Source organism: Ictidomys tridecemlineatus, chromosome 2 (genome assembly GCF_052094955.1).
Source record: "Ictidomys tridecemlineatus isolate mIctTri1 chromosome 2, mIctTri1.hap1, whole genome shotgun sequence".
NCBI classification, from domain to species: domain Eukaryota; kingdom Metazoa; phylum Chordata; class Mammalia; order Rodentia; family Sciuridae; genus Ictidomys; species Ictidomys tridecemlineatus.
Window position 1 is genome coordinate 88,876,786 of NC_135478.1, and position 22,116 is coordinate 88,898,901.

General features: G+C 50.7%; 1 protein-coding gene across 1 annotated transcript; it reads right to left on the reverse strand.

Annotated features, from left to right (window-relative positions):
- Window positions 1-534: 534 nt before the first annotated feature.
- Hrk (harakiri, BCL2 interacting protein) lies at window positions 535-21,167 on the reverse strand. The gene is made up of 2 exons (XM_078039098.1): window positions 20,686-21,167; window positions 535-5,398 (listed from the first exon to the last, which is right to left on the reverse strand). Exon 1 carries the CDS (start codon window positions 21,015-21,017, stop codon window positions 20,742-20,744), a length of 276 nt encoding a protein of 91 aa, XP_077895224.1. The 5' UTR covers window positions 21,018-21,167; the 3' UTR covers window positions 535-5,398; window positions 20,686-20,741.
- Between the last annotated feature and the right edge of the window lie 949 nt (window positions 21,168-22,116).

Genomic DNA, 22,116 nt, shown 5'->3' on the forward strand with positions numbered 1-22,116 from the left:
CAGCCGGGCCCTGTCAGGTATGGAGCCCTGGGGGGTGATGGTGGAGGGGATGGGAGCATGGAGTCAGCCCCTCAAAGTCACGAGAGAGTGGGGAAGGGGTGAGACTCCAAAGGAAAAGAGAAGATCTCTTCTCTAAAAACACCTCCCCCTAAGAATCCTGCCGCGACTCACCATTCTTAGGAAGAGACTAGAACCTGGCCTCTTGGTATGTGTCAGACCCCACAAATGCAGGTGAAAGTTCTTAACCCAGTGTAACCTATTTGCCCAAAGCTGAGACTTTGAATTGTTGGGCAAGTTCTCAAACCTGTTGCCTGGGTCCTATCTCAGCAAACCCTTCCTTCCCCTGAGGGGTACTTAGGAATTCGAGAAGTGAGGTAAGTGTGTGGCTTTCTGCCCTGGGGATGGGGCAGGGACAGAGATCAGAGTGTGCAGGGTCCAGGGGTAGGGGATCTCCATCAATCGTGCAGCCAGATTGTCCCATGGACATTGAGTACCGACCCTCCAAAAGGAAATGAAAACACAAAGGACTTTGGCTAGAAGTGCACAACCAAGTTTTTAATAAAATCATTACAAATATGTACAAAGCATCTCCAAGGTATGAAACCCCTCTTACAAAAAGCACAACAAACCAACAACGTCAGAACCCAGAACGGAATGTCGCCAAGCTGATGGCCTCTCCAGCTGGGCCAGAAGCCCCACCTGGGTTCCAAATACCCTCCCAGCCATCCCTGCCACACACACAGGCTCCTTGACATTCATAGTGCAAAAGATGGGGGGTGGGGAAGCAAGGGGGCCTGGGCAGAGGACAGGAGGGAGGTGCAGGCCCTATTTGTGAGTCAGATGCTCTGGCCCTGGCCCTCACTGCAAACAGGAACACAAAGGGTGGGGAATGAGTCAGTAAAACTTCACACTCACCCCTCTAGTCTCAAATGTCCCCAGACATGACACTATACAGCAGGCCAACGTCAGATCCCCAGCTCCCTGCTAGGGCCACATGTACTCTTGCCCTTGAACTAGCAGCAGCACACAAAAAGGTCCAGAGTAGCAGAGCAGGTAGCTCATGGGCTTCGGGGTCACAGACCAAGCCAAGACTTGAGTCCCAGCTGGACTCAGCCATTCACTACGCAGGTGGCCTTAGGCTAAGTTGCACACCTGTCTGAGCTCCAGCTCCCTGGCTGTAGAATCTGCTAGAGAGGGTGTGAGGGATGGCAGAGGAAAGGTGCAGGAAGCACTTCACATAGTGTCTGGTAGTGGCAAAAGCTTCTTCGCCAAGGAGAGCTCTGACTAGGATATAAAGCAGCCAGGACCAGTCTTCATGCTGGGAAACGAGTCAAGGTCGCCCGCTTCACTTGACCGCCTTCAACTGGTAGCGTGGCGCACAGTAAATACTATAGAACAATCTGCCGGCAAAGCTTGGGGTCACAGTGGTGACCTGACAAATCTGTTTAAAAAAAAATTGTGGACCAGACTGGAAAGGGCGCTTCACATATGGCCTGGTTCCAGGCAGGACTGCCCTTGCAGGATCCGTAAGTCAGTCTTCCGAGGTGGAATTCTGCAACCTAGCGTACTGTAGATGCTCAATAAATATGTGTTGAATGATTCAATTAAAATGTTAAAAATAAACTTTGGCTTAAGTTTTAAAATTGACACGCTGACATCAACTTGCTCCCTCTGTGGAGCTTCTGATCAGCTTCTGTGGGACTCGGCCACAGTGTCTGGCCTGTCCCCTTTAACTTACTGACCGAGTGCTGACTCATTGCCTTATTAGGTTCACTTAAGGGAACTTTCAGAAAGGAAATTGGTATCCACAGAAGAACAAAGCCTATGGGCTGGTCCCTGCAGATTCTAACCCCAAGTGGATACTCAGAATGTCCACTGGGGTGCTGCAGTGTCCCCAAAAGATATTTGCATGGGAGGAGGGTACACTGGGACTCCCCCCACCCCAGTTCACTGGCAGGAAGAGTGCTATGTTGTCACTGTCAGAAACGTGACAATAGAGTTAGAAGAACATGAGATCAGCTACATGAATTGTAAAACCAGTCACAGCTTCATTGTTCTGTGACAGCAATGTTTAAACCACCCCTTTTTTCCCCCTTTTCATCAAAATAGAAAAGAAAACAAGACCATTGGGAGAAATGGAGAAGAAGTCCCCCATGTGCTAATGAAGGGATCCAGGTGGGGACAGGCCTTGCCTTTAGGAGAGGGCCCCCAGCCTAGGACCACAGATAGCATCCAGCAGGGTCAGCAATGGCGGGGGGGGGGGATCCCCAAAGAATCCAATGCTCAAGGAACAGAAGATGGAACCTCAGATTTGAAACGAGCCTGGGGGAGGATGGGGTGACAAGAGAATCTGAAAGGTTGAAGTCCCATGGGGCTTCAGCCCCTATGGCCCCTGGACCCCCGCCGTCTGAGACCAGGATGGAGGAGGTGTACGGCCCCTCATTATACAGCGAGCTACCTAAGCGATGATCTCAGAGGCCTCCCTCTGCTCTGCACGGACACACACACACACACACACACACACGCACACGCACGCACTCACATTCACACACTGCTGTCTGCTGAAACCCGATATGATGTCTTTTTTAAAATTTATTTCAAAGCCTCCCTCCCTCTCTCCCTTTCCCTCTCCTCACAGACGCTCTGCAGTGAAGCTAATCAAAATCAATGGCTCCTTGGCAGCCGGAGGAAAGGGGTGGGGGGGGGAGAGAACGGGAGGGCTGGTGCCAGCCTTCGCACACGGTGGAAATATTTCTTTCTTTCTTTTTTTTTTTTTTGTAGGAAAAAAAAAAACAAAACAAAACAAAATCCCATCCCACTATCTCATGCAATCCAAGTAATGCAACAGGAGAGACGGTGGAGACATTATAGACATATATATATCATGCTTCAATTTCCTAATACAAAGGTCCATCAAGAAGTCAAATCTCATATAAAAACAAGCATTAAAAACAACCCCCTGTCAAAAATCGGGGCAGTCGAGAAGTGCACTCAAATTAATGATGTGCAAGGAAAGGCCAGGATTCAATAAAGACACCAGTTCTGATAATGCATGAGACTATGTACAAGGGACTTGGCTGTAAAGCTCCACAGGGGGCGGGTGGGTGCCCGCTTCTCTCAGCAAAGTGGCTTCATTGAAATGGAAATCGCCCCAAATGCCTGCCCCTGTGTTTGGAGTCTGGGGTCCTCCAAGGGAAAGGTGGTCAGCTAGTCTGGCAAGTCAGGGTCAGAAAAAAAAGGATCCTCTGACCTTTCACCCTTTTCCTGGATCTACAGGGTCAGTCTGTCCCCCTACTGAAGCCTTGAAGGTACAGCCTCAAAGAAGCAGAGAACCGGATGCACACAACTGTAGGAATGGAAACCATTCCCAGAAAAAAAGGAGAGAAAAAAAAAATGGGTGTGCTAGGATTCTTGTCTCTGGCTGGGAAAGTCAGCAAATACAAGCAGAAACTCTTTTCTACCATTGCAGTGAACCTGCCCCCTCTCTAAGTTCCCGGCTGGGTGGGGACGTCCCCTTCTATCCTCTGCAGCCCTTCCTGCTCTAGGGTCCCCTGCAAGCCTCTGCTGGGGGAAGGTTGGAGTGATGAGAGAAACAAGTGTTCCAGAAACCAGCCTGCTTGCTTTGCATTGCTGAGTGTAGCGCTGGGGTGTGTGTGTGTTTGTGTGTATGTGTGTGTGTGTGTGAGCTTCCCTCACCTTCAGCCATTTCTGAACCGCATTTTTCTTTAAAGGGGCTATTTAGAAAAGCATAAGCAATGGGTTAAAAAAAAAAAATCAGAAGAAAGAAACCCAGCTCCCTGCTTGCAGCAACCCTGACAGGTCGTGCTGTGTAAAGGACCCGGTAATAACCTTCAGCCAGGCAGATAGGGGGGTCACTCCAGTCCCATGTACCTTAACGACTATGGATCCCGGCGCTGGCTTCTTAGAACTGCAGGGGTGTCTGCCAATCAGCCCGTGGGAGCCCCATCTCTAGGTACTGGGTGGTGACCTGCAAATCCAGCCTTGGAGAGTGACTGAGTCTGTGGGCAGGACCTTCACCTCATCATTAGCCAGGACAAGTACAGGGCAGGTGAGGGGCAGGGAGACCCTGCCTGCCTCAAGGAATAATACCTGGTTTTTTTTTTCTAGATTTTTTTAAAAATAAAAGCCAAAAGCAATTGTGGCTCCCCAAAGAGTCTTTGCAGCCAAGTCCAGCACACATCTTTTTTTAGCCCTTCTAGAAACTTCTGAAAATAGTTAGCTTATCCAAGGGTGGGGGGGCGAGGAAATCAGGCCTCTGACAGTCAGTGAGATGCTGGTACATGTCATTTAAATGACCCACTCCCTCCCCCAATGTCCCTCCCTTATAAATCACCCCCAACCAGAAGTGTCGCCATTTCTTGGCTCTTAAATCCATAAAATCTAAGCCCTAGAATCCCCCTAGAGAGTGGGGGAGGCCAGGGGCTGAAGTCCCAGGAGACTTCTGTTGGGGGTGGAAGAGACAGCCACCAAGTGGCACCTGAAGCCAGCTTTCTCTGTCCTCCCAAGCAGACAGTCATGAATGCAGCCCAGGCTTGGCCCCCAAGCAACTCTGCGCATTCGCTCCCACGTGGAGAAAGAGACTCTCAGATGGCACTTTTACAACTCATGCCTTTGGGGGAAAAAAAAAATCCAAAGAGCAAAATAGAAATCTCTCTCGTCCCCTGGGCTTCCAGGTCTGTCTACAGAAGATCATGGGGACACCAGAAAGGACACACTTAGCACCGGCAAAATGGAAGTAAAGCACCAGACACACCAGATTGGCAAGGAGCCGGGGCGGGGGAAAACACATCCCATTTCTCTGGTTGTGACAGTAGGATCTTAGCGACCTATCTAGACAGGGACAGAGAGAGACTAGGACGTGTCAAGAAAAGGAGGTATCCCAGACTGTCCTTACAAAACTGGCCCCAAGTCCTCATTTGCTTTGTCTAACCAACCCCACTAGCATCTGCGCCCGGGGTATTTGGTGAAGGCAGAGGCCAATTCCCACCAGTCTTTGCAAATTTCCTAGATGCACAGAAGCAGGCATCTGTCTTCTGGTGCCCCAGACATGACCAAGTATTAGAGTTCACATCCGAGGTGTCGAAAGGGAGGGGACCACGTCCTAGACAAGGCATGCACTGATACGGAATATTCATATTTTTTCTCTCTTTTTTTTTTGTATATATAGAGCTATATCATAAATAGCATTGGGGTGTCTGTTTCTGCAGCTGGGCTTCCCAAGGGCGTCCCCAGTCCCGTCCCGTGTCCCGCTGCGCTCCAGATGCTGTCTTTATCTTCCTCTTCCTTCTCCAAGCGCCGATGGCGGCATGTCAAGCTCTGGGCTCCCCCTCAGGAAAATGGGAAGCAGCTCTCACCAAGGACGCAGGGTTTCGCCAACCTGCAGAAATCAGAAGAATTGTATTTGGTCAGTGCAGACAGCTGCCGCGGGTGACGTCAGCGCCGTGGGCCTCTGCACCGCGGGCCCCAGATGTCAGAGGGGGAGGGGAGCTGCTCCTTTGGAAGCTGGGATTTGGGAGGAAAGTCGTGCCCCCCCCCCCCACCATCCACCCACTAGAATCGCTGCCCACAGTCGCAGCCTGAGGGAGACAGACGTTTGCATGCCCACATCCGGCTCTGTTTGCAGACCTGGGTGTTTACATTGGCATCTTCTGAAATTAAAAAAGAAAAACAGAATCAGGAGCCACGATGCCATATTTTGCTTCATCTATTCCCTACACAGATTCCTTCTCAAAGCAGAACTGGGGACAGTCTCTGCCCTCTCATTCATTCCTTCCAAATCATGCCTGCCCCATGTCGTTGATTCCTGCTCTTGAGGGGCTCAGAGGCCGATGGGGAGCTGGGGGAGAAACTGATGATGTAATCTTGTGTAAAGGACAGGGACAATATGGGGAGACATGAGCTATGAAAGACCAGGGGGCAGGCAGCTCATGAGGGAGAAGGGGCGTCAGATAAGTCCCCCCATAGGAAAAGGCAGGCCCCTGCTGAGGATGGAAGGGTGTCGGGGAACTCATCCAGATAAGAAAATGAACGCGCCTGGCAAGGCAGGAAAACCAGCACGTACCCAAGACCAGGGAAAATATATGTCCACAAGAACTTGCACACAGATGTTCATAGCAGCATTATGCATCATCTCCAAAAAAAAACTGGAAACAACCCCAATGTCCATCAACTAATGAATGGATAAACGCAATGGGGTCTATCCATGCAGAGGAATATTACTTGGCCATAAAAAAAAGGAATGAAGCACTACTGATAATTTCTCCAAGATGGATATGAACCTTAAAAACATCCTACTGAGTGAAAGAAGCCAGATGCAGGAGGATAATTATTGTGTGATTCTATTTGTATGAAATGTCCACAACAGACAAATCTTTGCAGGCAGCCAGTAGAATGGTGGCTACTTAGGGCTGGGGCGAATGCTGATGGGTATGGGATTTCTTTTAAGGGAATAGGAAATATCTGGAATTGATGGTGGGGATGGTGGCACCACTCTGTGAATACACTAAAAACTGACTTGGATGCCTTAAAAAGGTGTGTTTGGGGCTGGGGATGTGGCTTAATGGTACAGTATTTGCCTAACATGCATAAAGTCCTTGGTTCAATCCCTAGCACTGCCAAAAAAAAAAAAAAAGTAGTAGATTTTTATGGTTACAAATTATCAGGGGAGATTTAAAAATGTCCCCCACACTACTCTGGAGCAGGTGGAATAAGCTCCATGTGAGTAACACAGACTGAGGGATCAGGAGAGAAACAGAGAGCGGCCACTTGATTACTTCCAGGGTAGAAAAATTCCCCTAGTTGACTTGTACAGTTCTGTCCCAAGAGAGCCTCTGGCCTCTGGCTTCCCCCTGGGTTTGGCCAATAGGAGGCACATGTGGGAGGTGAGATCCTCGCTGTTCGTTCCCTGACTCTCTTTGGTGGGTTACAGATTGGCCACAGCCCCTGCCAGCTCCAGGTCCTGTTCTGCAGAGGTACTAGCTCCCCTCTGTCACCACCCCGGGGGGCTGCGTCATCTCTGCTGTTGTCCTAAACCCTGTGCACATCTTTCCCCTGGAACCCTTGCTAAACTCTCTGATGACTCCATTCGGGGACACCTCTGCCTCTAACTTGGACACTGACTAATCCATCTGACTGCACGAAAGAGGTGAATCATACACACGTGGTTCCCACCACCGACATTAGCTGACAGTCACAAGGACCGGTGACCTCAGACCTCAGACCTGCTCAGGGGGAAGCAAAAGTCCTCCCAACCCGCCCCTTCTCCAACTCCCCTTCAACCCCTGGAGGACATAAGCACCACAGGACTCCTGCATCCTGGGTAGCCACCTTCTATTTTCAAAGAACACTCAGGGACATCAATTAGCACAATGGAGAGACACCTTTGACTTAGTTTATGAAAACAAGCTTTTGGGGCTGGGGTTGTGGCTCAGCGGTAGAGCGCTCGCCTTGCATGTGTGAGACTCTGGGTTCAATCCTCAGCACCACAGAAAAATTAATAAGTGAAATAAAGGTATTTGTGTCCAACTACAACTCAAATAAATTAATAAATAAATAAATAATTTTTTAAAACCTAGCTTTTGCAGCCACCTAAAACTCCCAGTTGGTTTTCTAGCCACAAATCTATAGAATGAACAATGGAACCTTCAGTGCCTGAAGCCCAGGTACAGAAAAAGGAGGGATGGAGGGAGCAAAGGAATGTTTATTGAGCAACTACTAAGAGCCAATGAGTATGGTGGCTGGATGCTAAGCATCGTTCTCTGCACTGGAGAAGACAGGTGCCTGCCCTCAATTTGCCTCCAGTCTTACCGGGGAAGACATGACAAGCCAGAGGCCAGTACTATAAATGACCAGAGTTGGCAGGTGTATGGACAGCCCAGAAGTCAGGATGGGGTTGCATTCACCAGGGAAGGTTCAGAGAGGATGCAGGATTTGCATACATTTGAAGTTACACATATGTACTTTCTCCGTATTTGGAAGAAGGAGGTGTCGTTCAGGTGGGGAAGGGACCAAGCAAGGTGTGGGCAGAGAGAAGCATGGCTCAGAGGGCCACGGTGAGCAAGAACCTGCATCAGAAAGTTGGAGGAACTGAAGTTGTGTTGGATAGGTTCATTGAAGACACATGATGAAAGGAAAATTACAATGGTCTCAGCAGAGGAGACAAACTATTTTTAAGGTTATGATCTACTACATTCCCCAAAGTAATGGTGTTTTTCATACAGAGCTAGATAAGACCAGAAATTTATTTCAATTTCCCAACCTGTAAGTCATTGAGCCTACCGTGAATCTGGCCAAGTACTTCCTGGGTGTGTCAGTCTCCTTTCTGTTACTATAACAAAATACCCAAGATAACCAACTCATAAAGAAGAAAGGTTTATCTTGGCTCACAGATTTACAGGTTCAGTTCATGATGGATTGGCCCCATCACTTTGGGCCTGTGGCAAGGTGGGTCATGTGTGATAGAGCAAACCTTCTTGCCTCATGATGGTCAGGAAGCAAAAGAGATAAAGAAGGGGCTAGGGTCCCAGTATCCCCTTCAAGGGCACACCTCGATGACCAGAAAACCTCTCACTAGGCCTCACTTCTTACAGGTTTCAGCACATCCCAACAGCACTGCTGGCTGGGATCAAGCCTTTAACACAATGGGGGACATTGATCCAAAACAGTCCTGGGCTGCTAAATGGACAGACTCTAGAACCCACTTACTGTAGGTCAGACGTGAGCCTAGGAAACACCCCGGCGTAGGAGCATGCGTTCCCACACTGTGGACACCACGTAACCTACTCCCACCAAGGTCTTTTGGAGGGATCTCAAGTTGCGCACCCTATGCCAGGGATCCAGCGCACAGAACTAGTCACATGAACAGGCACAGGAGGATCCCTGTAGCTTGATCTGCAACCACAGCAATTTGGAACAACCCATGAGGTCATCAGTAGCAGCAGAGATCCACAAGTTAAACATGTGCCGTAGAAAGACACAGACCCACCCAAACGCGCTGAGACAGGATGATGGCAGATTCTTTTTTTTTTTTTTTTTTTTTTTGGTGGTGGTGTGTGCCAGGGATTGAATTTCAGGGGCACTCGACCACTGAGCCACATCCCCACATCCCCAGCCTTATTCTGTATCTTTATTAGAGACAGGGTCTCACTGAGTTGCTTAGCGCCTCACTAAATTGCTGAGGCTGGCTTTGGACTCATGATCCTCTTGCCTCAGCCTCCCGAGCCGCTGGGATGACAGGCGAGCACCATGGCATCTCGGCTGAAACTGTTTGTTAAACATCGAGTCTGCCAATCCCTGGGAGCCACTGCTCTGCTCCTGGGATACGTCCCCTCAACATTGGCTCATAAAGAACTTTCTCAGATGCTGACTCACAAGCACAGCTCCTCACTGGAGAGATTCATGAACTGTCTTGGGAAAATGTTCCTGTTTCCACTCTTCACCCACCATGTGGAAGGGGAGGGAGCAACGTGCACATCCCAGGTCCTGCCTGCTGGGCTGCAGCGATGGTGCTGTGTTACCTGGGAGGTCCCCCACGGGCAGGAGGCGCACCCCTCCCTCCTGCATCCAAGAAGACTCTTGGATTCCCTGCTAAGTGGCCCCACTTAAATTTTTTTTACAATATCTTTTTTTGCTCTTATTGTTATTTGCCCAAGTAGTAAATTACACATTCAGGCAACATAAAAGAATACCAAAGTCCCCTTTGCGCCCTCCCAAACCCCGCCACCCTGCCCAGAGGCAGCAGGTGTTTCTGTGCATTTACAGACACCGGCATCCTTTTCCCCTTCTCCTACCATGCTGTCCCCAGAGCCCAGGGCACAGTACATGCTAAATTCAATACCTGCTGAGTGTCGGTGAGTGAGTGTGCGTGCGAAGGAACACAGGTGGCCGCCCCCAGTTCTTCCATCTTTGGTTCCAGCAGGTTGACCTCAACGGGCAGTTCCAGCAATCCCAGTGCCCAAGAACTGGGGGGCAAGCCACCCGTCCAGATTGCGCTAGTCCATGATGTCACTTTAGTAAGGGACACTCATGCTGGCCAGTTAGGAAGCCAAGGAGACTGTGCTAAGGGGATTGAGAAAAGCAAATGACCTTTTGGGCGGTAGAGAAAGGACGAGCCCCTTTGTCAGCCTCTGGAAGAAGTATTTGCTCCCCTTTGCCCAGCCCCCTGCAACCAGGAACTAGTTCTCAATGCTATCCATGAGCAGAATTGATTCCTTGAAGTCTAGGGAGGGACTCCAGGACTCCTGGCTGCTACTCACTACAAAATTATGGCAGATGGGCCTTGAGTGTCAGACTAACTTGACTTTCACAGGAATTAGCCTTCAGAGTCGGGAAGAAGTAGCTCATCCCAGAAGGGAACCCAGCGGAATGGGTTTCAGATGCTCTGTAGAGGTCTGTAGAGGCTCTCCCGCCCACCTGCAGCCCCTGAGCACGCGCCTGCCTGGGTCCTGCGTTCTGCCTCTAGAAACCTCGCTTTTCAATCGCAAAGTTATCCAAACAAGAGTGCTCCCTGCAACCTGGTTTATGCTGTTTAGAAAATGGGCCAAGCTCCGTGGTGCACGCCTATAATCCCAGTGGCTCAGGAGGCTAAGGCAGGAGGATCTTGAGTTCAAAGCCAGCCTCAGCAACTTAGCAAGGCACCTAGCAACTCAGGAAGACCCTTTCTCTAAGTAAAATATTTTAAAAGGGGGGTGGGGTGGGGATGTGGCTCAGTGGTTGAGCACCCCTGGGTTCAATCCTCAGTACCAAATATATATATATGAACATAAACAAGGATACAGAAAGGCTTTCTGTGTTGACATGGGACCATCTCAACAGCCTGCTTCTACTGGAGGCAACAGCAGGAGAAACAGATGAAGTCATGTGCTTCAAATAGGATGCACGCGTGGGTGTGTGTATCAAGGAAGGTCTGGTAGGTGATCCCTGAAGTCAGGGGTCATGTAGGAAATGCACTGAGCCCCGTAAAATGCACCTGGGACACCAGACCGTTCGTCTCATCTAAGGGGGCCACTCATGTCCAGCCTGCCAGGGGAATGCAGACTCGAGAAAAACTGGAAATACAGGTTTCTACTTGAGACTGTCTGATTTTTAAGTATTGGAGGAAAAGAAAAGAAAAAACATGCAAGTCGAATACGACTCAAGCCACAGTCACCTGGGAAAGGACTGGTTTCAACCTCAGCCCTAAACGCTGGGACGCTCTTAGGGTCAGCTGGCTTTTAAGCCCTCCTTGGCACAAGCCTCAGGGGCTACCTCTGGGCCTCCGTTTCCCTGTCTGCAAGGTGAGGGGGGGGGTGGGTTAGATGGGCCCTAATGTCTTACCTAACTCTAGCGATGTTTCTAGAACCGTGACCTTTTGGGGACACAGATCTTTTGAGAATTGAGCCCAAACCCTGGTTTTTAACAGGCGGAAGAAGAGGAATATGTCATCAGTCGATTTTGTTGATATCATTTATGGGATTGCCCACCTTCCTTCACTCCGTAGTTAGGGAATGCCTGCTCTGGGCCAGTCACCACGCCCCCCAGACACAGGGACACAGAGAGGGACAAAACAGACATGATGGATTGCATCCTTACAGGGCTTAGAGGCCTGTGCTGCCCAGGACAGGAGCCCTGACCTGGAGTAATGACCAAATAAGAAGAAACCGGGTCCCTCCAAGCCATGGTACACCACGCAGCTATTTGCCCAGCCCTGGAGTGGTGACACCAGCAGGCTGCTGGCGGGTCACAAATCGGGGGAGAGGGGGGGAGGCAGAAGTAGCATCTGCTTGAAGCAAGAGGCTCAGAGAAGCCCCTGGAGCTCCTGTCCATGCCATGAACATGGGCCCATGAGCACCACTTAAAACCACAAAAGGACAACACTCATCCTGGGCTGTCCCTCAACATCCTCAGAACCCCTGTGACACAGCTCGCGCCACACTGACCCCATAGCAGCCCGCTTCCTGTGCGCTGGGAGCTCACCGCCCAGTCATGGGAGTGGAAAGGGCCAGGTCTCCTGAAGCTGCTCCACATTCTCTATGACGAGACCCTCCCAATGCACTATCAGGATTCCCAGTCCCCAGGGGAGGAAACTGAGGCTCAGGCGGCAAAGGGACTTGCTAAAGGTCACACCACTCGTAAATGGCAAATGACAGCCGTATCTGATGGAGCATAAAATTGGGGTGAACAAAGTAAACAGTTATCAGAGGTTCAGTTTTCTGTGGTCTGCCAAGGGATAGTATTTTCAGTCGAGGAGGTCCTTGAAAACAGAACCTCTTCTTGAATCCACCGCAGGGATCCACCCCCAAAGACACTCCCCTCAAAAGCCACAAAAGTGCCCCCATCATCCGTCTGTTGGCATCCTACAGGACTCAGTAAGTGCCAAGAGCTGGATTCGGGAATATCTCATAAACATGACTCTTGCTCCCCCACCGGTGACCAGAAGGCAGGGAATCTCTCCGAGCCATGGTGACATTGCCGACTGAGACTTGGAGCCTTCCCCCAAAGCTGTGCTAGGAGTCCCCCACCTCGCAGGCTGGCTAGAGGAGCAGTCCTGGAAGAAGGTTCCACGGACACTGTTGAGAGAGTGACAGCCAGTTCAGGAGCCCAGCCAACAGGCCCGTTATGTACACAGGCCAGAGCCACGGACCAGAGACGGCATGAATGACAGTGTGGGTCTAGAAAGCGCTTTTGAATCTTTACCACCATCTTACACTCTCTGGACAACCTCTGTAATGTAAGGACATTAACATTCTCTATCACAGTGGCACTTGTGAGCATTTTTAGAAAAATCATCCAGGGAATATCTCATAAACATGACTCTTGCTGTGTACAGTGAGCCACAAGGAAGGCCTTTGCCAGTCGAAATGCCCAAGAACAGTGGGACATAAATGTTGTAATGGCCAAATAGTGCCACCTCTTAAGAAGGGTGTCCAGAAAAAATATTTTGCTGTCAGACCCTCTGCTCAAAGCCAGACCTCCTTTCTCTGGAGACAGGACTACAATTTTCTTCTCTTCAACATTTTTTTTTAAATTTTAATATTTATTTTTTAGTTTTCGGCAGACAAACATCTTTGTTTGTATGTGGTGCTGAGGATCGAACCTGGGCCGCACGCATGCCAGGCGAGCGCGCTACCGCTTGAGCCACATCCCCAGCCCCCCTTCAACATTTTCTAAATAGTTGATCATGAACTTTCAACTTTTTTTGTAATCAAAAAAAAAGTCCCTGTAAAAAAGAATATTACAGGAAGTTTTCCAGAGAAAACAGGCAGAACCCCATGCCCCCGGCGACTCCAACCAACCTTCTGAAAATAAAACATTTCTGAAAATATTCAGAAAAAAAAAAAACTGCATCTGTGCAAAACATACACAGATGTTTTTCTTATCAGTATTCCTAAGCAGCACAGTTAACAACTATTTGCACAGCATGGACATGGTATTGGGTATTAGGAGTGATCTAGAATGACTTAAAGGACACAGGAGGATATGTGTAGGTTATGTATGAAGACTACACCATTCTGTATAAGTGACTTGAGCACGTCTAGATGCTGGTCACCAAGGAGATCCAATGCCCTGCGGATACTGAGGGACCCTCTACACTGAAAAAGTCCGGTGCACACCTATAATCTGTAAAGTCAGTTTATGTGATAATATATTTATCTATTTGCTAAAGTACTTATCCATTGTTTTATATTAGAAAGAAATACACCTGTAGAGAGTGAGATAAAACCAATCGCTACAATTTTCTTTTAAAATTTGAATGCAGATCTTTATTAAAAGAATTCCAAATTGCCTGGAGGTAGAGCACTTGCTTAACATGTGGATGGCCCCAGTTCCAGTCCCAGCACCACAAAAAAAGAGACAAGAGACATAAGTGCATAGACATCTTTTATTGATATGATTTCAAAGTAGAAATTGTTTCTCAAAAGAAAGTGTTGGTTTTTTTTTTTGTTTTTGTTTTTTTAATTAGTAGAAGTATGTTTTTGGTGCTGGGGATGGAACTCAGGGACTCGTACATGTAAGCACCTTTTGTACCACTGAGCTACACCCCAAGTCCAAGGTAATGTTATTATAAAAAGGCAGGGGAGGCAAACTGCTTCCAGGAAACTGCTTTCTCATGAAACATTTTCAAATTATCTAGCATATACCATTTAAATAATGCAAAATACAGCTGGGTGCCTGGCACACACCTGGAATCCCAGCAACTCGGGAGGCTGAGGCAGGAGGATCGTGAGTTCAAAGCCAGCCTCAGCAACTTACCAAGGCCCTAAGCAACGAGACAGTCAACGAGACTCTGTCTCTAAATAAAACAAATAAGAAGGGCTGGGGATGTGGCTCTGTGGTTGAGTGCCCCTGGGTTCAATGACCAGTACCACAATAAACAAATAAATAAAACAAAATACAGATAATACAGTATTTATCCCACTTAACACTGCAACCTTCAGAGAATGAGCCCAGTAAAGCTGCAGACTAACGGATTTCCTATTTGCTTCGTTAACTCGCCAACGTCTGCTTCGGGCACAAGAGGGTTTCTAGGGAGCCTCTCTCAGCAATGGCGGTCCAGGAAGGTGTGTGGAGGAACCAGGGTCCCACAGTTCTCACCCAGCCTGAAAAGGGTGCACCATATTCCCAATTGCCTGGGGGTAGAGCACTTGCTTAACATGTGTAGGCTTAAGGTAATAAGAGTCCCAGGTAGACAGTCCCTGGTGTCACCATCAGGTGGCAGTCAGAAAATCGCACCATGAAAGAGTCAAGCTGGGTCCAATGGGAAGCTCAGAAGCTCTTTGGTCTTTACCCAAAGGCAGGGAATCTTTTGCTGTCAGACCCTCTGCTCAAAGCCAGACCTCTTTTCTCTGGAGACAAGACTACAATTTTCTTCTCTTCAACATTTTCTAAATAGTTGACCATGAACTTGTAATTTTGGGGGTCATCAAGAAAAAAGTTCCTTTAAAAAAGAATATTACAACCAACAATAAAAAAAAAAAAAAGAATATTACAGGAAGTTTTCCAGAGAAATGTAAGTCTCTGACTTAGGGAGCAAAGGATCATGGGAGCAAAGCGCTGTAAGGCAGCCATCTTGGAGAAGCCCATTTTCTCCACTCGGGAAGGTTGAAGAGTGTCCTTCTTCTCTGGTCATCCAGTAGTAATCTAAGGAGGCATTTTACTGATATAGGCCAAAACAGAGATTCCCCCTACTCAATAGCACGGGCACCAGTTTAGGGCAGAAAAAATAAATAAATATTTTGAAAAATACACAATGTGAAGGCTCACCTCCAGGCTACTGGACTTGCTATTGTTCTAGAACATCTTTCTTCCAGTTATAATCGAGGCCAGCTCCTCCTTGTCACCCAAGACCACTACTCCCCTGGTTCCTCCCCAAGGTGGTACTCTCTCCCCCACGCCTCAGCAGGTACTCTACTGCATTATCATCACAGATCACCTTTACAACCCTCAAGTATTTCTTGAAATTATCTCTGTGTTATATTGCATAATCCAAAGATGGCCACAACAGTATTTTCCTGTCCCACATACTATTCTAGAACCTTGTCACTCTTCAAGGCCCGGAGTCTAATCCCTCCCCTTGAATCTGGCCTGGTTTATGACTTGCTTCTAACTAAAGTGACTTCCAAAGCTGTGTCAGGAAAGCAAAGCAGCTTTCACCTGGTTCCCCCTCCCTGGTCACTTGTTCTTGAAGTTCTGAATCACCATCTCAGAATCCAATCTCAAGGGCCACCATTCTGTGAGGGAGCCCAGACTATACGAGGCTCTGATTGACAGCACCAGCTGCCTCCCAGCAACAACAGCCAGACATGAAAATAAAGTTGCCACCCCGTCTCAAGCGCAGCCCCCAGTCATTCTGCAGCGGGAAGAGTCACACTATGGAACCCCTGACGATATGTCCTGACCAGATTCCCAGCCTACAGCATGTATGAGCATGATAAAAGAACTGTTTGAAGCCCCTAAGTTTTGGAGTAATTCATTATATAATAGTAAACAGAACAAGCTTTATGTACTATTTATTTCTCTTTCCACTAAATTAAATGGGCCATGGGAGCAGGGCTTCAATATCTTGGTCCTTTCTGTATCTACAGTGCCTTGCACCCAGTAGGCATTCATTAACTAATAGTTGAGGGCTGGGGTATAGCCCAGTGGTGGAGCCCTTGCCTGGCATGCTGAAGCGCTCAGTCCCCAGCACTGCAATAATAATGGTTGACTATTCCTAGTTGAGTAAGAGCAAGAAGCTGAATTGGGGGAAAAATAAGAATTATCTTAGGGCCAAGGATGTGGCTCAGTAGTAGAGCTTGTCTGTCATGCACAAGGCCCAGGGCTGGAGGGTGTCCATTCTATTCAGGGGGCAGGGACAGAAAACTGTCTTGCCTAGTTTCTGAGTGATTTGTGGGTTTTTTTTTGTTTGTTTGTTTTTTGTGTGTTGTTTTTTTTTTCCAGCACATAGCTGTGTACCAGTGACAAGGAAGTCACCAGGAGCTACCTCTAGAATCCCGTGAAACCCTATCACACAAGCACAAGTCGTTCCCTTTCTTGCCTCCCAAAGTAGATCTGAAAAGCTGACGTTTCAAAACCTAGAAGGAGCCATGGCCAAATCCACTCAGCCCTCATCTAAGGGCGTATTTAATTGTCCCTCAGTGGGGGCTGTTTTTACATCCACAGCTCAGTCACTTGTGCACTTGAGGCCTCTCAGTGGGCAAGTGGATAATTCCAGACAGCAGCCATGTGGCAGAAAGGCTGCCGCGGTCCTGCACATCTGGCCCCTTCCCGGGGGTGCCTTCCCAACAGCTGTCCTCCTGCAGGCTGGCGCTCACCCCTGGCCAAGCAGAAGCCCAAGCTTTCAAGCGCTAAAAGTAATCCTGGCAGGGGTGCCGGGCTGGGAGGGAAGCCTGCCTGCGGGTCGCGCCTCCAGGTTTAACCACTTAATCCCCAAAGTACCTGCCAAGCACCGGTTAGCTTGTCTGGCTGGCGGGCCAGCCCTTCATTAATTCATTAAAGCAGACTCCTGCCGGGGCCATTATCTTCCTTGCCACTGACCACGTCTCCTCTGGGGCCACCGAGTCCCCCTTTCTCCTTTTCCCCAGGTCCCAAGGCAGGGTCTGCCCACTCCAGCCCCCTCTCCCAGGCAGATTCCTGGGCTCCATTCTCTCTCCCTTCCGGGGCTTCTCCCTCCCTCCCTCCCACGCCAGCACACTAGAAAGCCTCTTTTGTTCTTCTCCCAATCTTTGACCAGTGACTGGTTCAATCATACCCATCCTGGGCCTCCCCAGCCTGGGAGGACACTCCCCAGGCACCCTCAGACAGGGAATCTCACAAGTGCAGGAATCCACCATGCACCCCCCCACTACTCCCAGCTATCTTCTCTTTCCTGGCAGCCCCCAAGTCCTGTGGTAGGGGGCAGGTAAGGGGTCCTGGGGTCCTCAAAGACAGAAATCCCAATTCCAGTTCTCAATCAGGTGGACGCGCTCTGTCTCAGGTTCCCACTTGAAGTCAGTAGGACTTCAAGCCTCAATTCAAGCCAAGCAGTGAACTAAGAACCAGGCTCTGTACTGGATGGACACTTTTTAATGAATGTTCTTGCATTGGGAAAAAAAAAAAAAAAACCTGGAAGAGCACAGCTCTACTTTACAGAGAGATTCAGTGAAGCAATAGCTCTTTCCCAAGGCCACACTGTCAGCAAGCAACTGGGCAATTCCTTTTTTTTTTTCATTTTTATTTATTTATTTTTAAAGTAAAACTAGGGATCAACCTCAGGGCCTCTCAGCAGGGGCTCTACCACTTAGTGACACCCCCAGCCCTGTCTGGCACCTATACAGGACAAGAGGAACGGTGTGGAATCCCCAGCAATAACAGTGGTTAAATGTCGACTGCTTTGGGAAAGGAACATGTGAAATGCAAAATGTACAGATGCTATTATTGTCCCCATTTTATGAATGGGAAAACTGAGTCTCTGGGATTTGTTTCTGTTTGTTGCTGTTGTTAATGATGGCTTCTGAGAACAGTGTCTCCCACTCACAATAGAGTCCAGAACAGGTACAACCGACCTACTGATTCTGCAAATAGCTAAACTCACCCTTAAACCCAGGAGAATTGGAAGTAGTGGTTCCTGCCCTCTGTGGCAGATACAAGACTCCCTGAGGCATCCAGGTAGGGTGTGATGGTCCCCACTTCTCCACCAGTATAGGGAAAGTGGAGAGAGCACCCTACATTGAGCACAGAAGTCAACAAATGGTCTTTCTTCCATGAATTTCTTTTCACTTCTACCTAATATACTGGACCTGGGAAAAGACTGAAAAAATTCAGCCTCAATACCAGGAAGGCCAGAGTTGCACTCAGCTTGAGGTCCGGACGTAGGCGGAAGGGAGAGACCTGGAACCCAAACATCGGGGACTCCTGGACTCCTGCCCTGGCAGGGGGTGATGTACAATCTACTAGTGTCTGAAGAGCGGGAGAGGGCAGCGCTGGAGGAAAGCCGGGTGGGGTCATCGCACTACAGGCAAGAGAACCCTGCAGGGTGTGGCTCCTGCAGACGCTGCAGCGGGGCACAGCAGGTGCTAGGGCAATCCAGAGATGGGTGTGGGGAGGAAGTCCAGAGTCAGGAAACAGCATGCAACTAACTGGCACAGAAACAGAGTGAAGATGGTCAAGTAGACTCCACCGCTACACTTACCTGCCGACCCTCGTACAACGCTACTCACTAGCGAAACTCCTAGTCACCCCTCCCCTGCAGCGTGGGCCGCAGTTTTTCAACTTCTCCACTGCGTCCGGGCGCACGCGAGCGCACGGGGCTCTCCCCGCAGCCTTCTCTTGGGTGACACTCACTCCCCAATACTCATGAACACCCGCGTAGGCACACGGTCAGGCCCTGGCCGGGGTCCCCTGCCTCCTGGGTGGGGCGCCCGAATGCCAGCACCACCTGGTCCCTGAAAGTGAGCGCTTCGGCGATCCCACCTGTAACCCAAGAACCAAAGCCCCTTCCCCGTTTCTGTTAGTCTCCTCCCCTCCCATCTTTCCTTCTCATTTTTCCAGTTGTGACTTGTTCTTCAGACAACGTCTTCTTTTCTCCAGGTTCCGAACCTTCCTTTTCCTGGTCTCCTTGCCTGTTGCTTTTTCTTTTGCAAAATTACACGATTTGGCCTTCAAATCTGTCGCTCGGTTCCCTTTTTCTGTTCCCCCTGCATAGGACCCAAAATGTTGGTCTGGGCCCTGGGATTCCGCGGCCCCAGTCTGGCCCTTCTTGCCTGAGTGGAGGAAGGCGGGGGAAAAGCGGATGGGAGCTTCGGCGCCCGGGAGCCGCGAGGAGAGCGCCCCAAAGCGCGCACTTCTCTTCGCCAGCGCCCGGGCTGCGCGGGCCCACGCGACATCTGTCGCCCGCGCTCCCGGCTCACACCCTGCGCACCCCCGCAGCTCCCCGGGCGTTGCCACCCCCCACGCTCCGGCTGCCGCCTCTCCCTGAGGGCGCAGACGCCCGAGCCTCGCCTTCGGGCGCCCCGCCAGCTTCCTAAGGTGTCTGTGCACGATGGGGATCAGCCCAGACCACAGAGCTGTGCATCCGTGGGCCGGGCATCCGGTGCTGCTGGCCATCTCACCTTTAATCTTCGCCTTCTGCCCCTTGGCTCAACTAGGCTGGCTCAGTCTGATTCTCTCCACCCCCATTCTCTGCAGCGTTCCTCCCAACTCCAGAGCCTGGAAAGACGATCCTGAACACTTCTGCCCCCACCCCCCACCCCGCCAAGCCCTAGCACAGTGCCAGGCGCACAGCTAGTGCTCAATAATTGCCCCCACCCCAAGGGCCTGGTACAATTCTCTAACACCAAGCCCACTGGACACTCAGTACCCACTTCCACCCCTGGCCAGTGCCTAGCCTAGATGCTCTCAAAACATCCCCACCCTGAACTGCAGAGTACCCAGAAGCTCAATAAATACTTTCTTATTAAATCTACTTGGAGTTTCCCTAAGAACCTCATATTCCATCCGACTTCCAGGGCTTCTCCTTATAGCAGCTACAACTGTCTGGTTACAGGTGGCCAAGCTCCTTAAATTGGACACCTTTCCAGAAAAGGAGCGACCAAGTTAGCAGGGTGAGGGAAAATCGCTAAGTGCGCGGGCCTTGGAGAGAAAGACCCAGCCAGCCGCAAACCTGGAGGGGGAGGAAGTGGCCAGATGAGCTTGGAGTGAATAAAGATCCAGACACTGGACAAGTGACACTTTCCAGGCACTGGAAAGGTGATTGAGAGTAGAAGTGATGGAGACAGGGCGACTTAGGAATGGCAGGGGGCAGAGATGTTAGAAGGGGCCTGGAGACCTTTTTGAAACCCCAATACATAATAACACTTGGCGTGGCTTGTAATCATGTACTTTAGACTTGCATCGTGTGTATACTTGTGGGGTTGGTGGGAATTCTGGAGTCTTAAGTCCTCGTAAGGCCACCGCGCTAGAAAGAGTGGCAAGGTGCACTTAAGACCAAGAGATTGGGAGAGAAACGGTGGACCTTACTTATATGGACGGATGGGGACTAGGTAGGAGAGGGTGACGAAGATCCTTGTAAGAGAGAGAAAAGAGCAGAGGAAGAAAAAAGAGGGTAAGAGAAGAAAGCCCAACTTGCCATTCTCCCGCTCCCGGGCCAGGCCCGCGTTTGCCGTGCCCAGTTGCCGCGCCCTGGCTCTGCTTGCTCGGTCGCTAGCGTACCTGTTGCTCGATCCGGCTGGGTCTCGGCTCTGGCCCCACCAAGAAGCCCCGCGTTCCTACAAGTTCCGCCTGCCTAGCAGCCAGGCCGCCAGCGCCGCCACCTGCGCGGCCGCGCACAGCCAGGGCCAGTAGGTGGGGAGCGCGCCGGGCGCCGGCGCCCTCGGGCTCCGCGCGCGGCGCCGCCACATGGTGCGCTGGTGCAGCTCGTCGCCGAGCGCCTTGAGCCGGGCGGCGGTGAGCTGCGCGGCGGAGGAGCGCAGACCCAGGCGGCCCGCGCTGCAGGCGCACACGGCTGGGGGGCCGCGGCCGCGGTGCAGGGGGCACGGGCACATGACCGCTCGCCTCGCTCCCTCCCCGCGCTCGGGCCGCCCCTCGCCTCCTCTGCCTCCGGCCTCTGCGCCCGCCGCCGCCGCGCTCCAGCAGCCGGGGGCCTCCCCTGGACACCAAGTTTCTCCTTGTGTTGTGCGTTTGTTGTGCTGACGGCGCTATTATTAATTAAAGTGTCACATGGTGGAGGGGGGCGGGGAGGGCGCGGGGAGGGGGTTACATCATCCGGCCCCCGGGGGGGGGGGCTGCAGGCAGAAGAAACCGAGAGGTAACTTTTAACCCTAGCCGCGCCGGCAGCAGCGAGAGGGCGCGCGATTCGCGAGGAGGAGCGCGGCGCGCTGGGACAGGAGAAGGCGCCCTGCGGAGCGGGCCCGGGGCTTTGGGGGTCTCGGGGACCCCCGCCGTGGCGAGGCACGTGAGAGGAGATTTTCTCCTTTTCCTTTTCCTGAATTCAGCTCCAGTTCCGATTTGGCGAGGGAAGCGGGCTTGTTTGCCGTTTGGGGATGAAGCTGACATCGAATTCGTCTGCATTATTCAAAAAATATTCCGGAGCTGTTGTTTTGTTTTGGGGAGGTGTGTGGATGCAAAAATCTTGTGAAAGGGCCATATTCTACCCAGTGTGCTTCGTTTCAGGTCTGACTTCGTCACCTGAACAGTTAGGGTTTGAAGACACCCGACCCACGTCCCCACCCACTGCTGAGCTTAGCAGCCTGACCCTAACGCTCCCCTGGCGCGTGCCTAGAGCCCCTGATGGAGGCAAAGTGACTGGGTGGCTGCGTAGAGAGTTCGGTCCTGAGTCCGGGTGCGACGCGTAGGCACCCGAAAGACCCCTCACAAAGCTCTTTCTAGATGGAAACTTCTTTTTGCCTGCTTTCTTTGTGAATATGATTCTCCTGCCGGGGTTATAGCTTATGATGGCCATCCAGATTTAATGTACAGTGAAGCTGACCGACGATGGTGGGGGAGGGGGCGGTGACGTGGGGAACTTTAACCTCCCCATCCCCAGCTTTCCAATCCCAGGCTGCTCAATGTCCTGACAGTCTCTGGGAAGTTTGGAGTTGTCCCTGATGGGGAAGGTGCAGATGGGCAATGTGAAATCCTTTG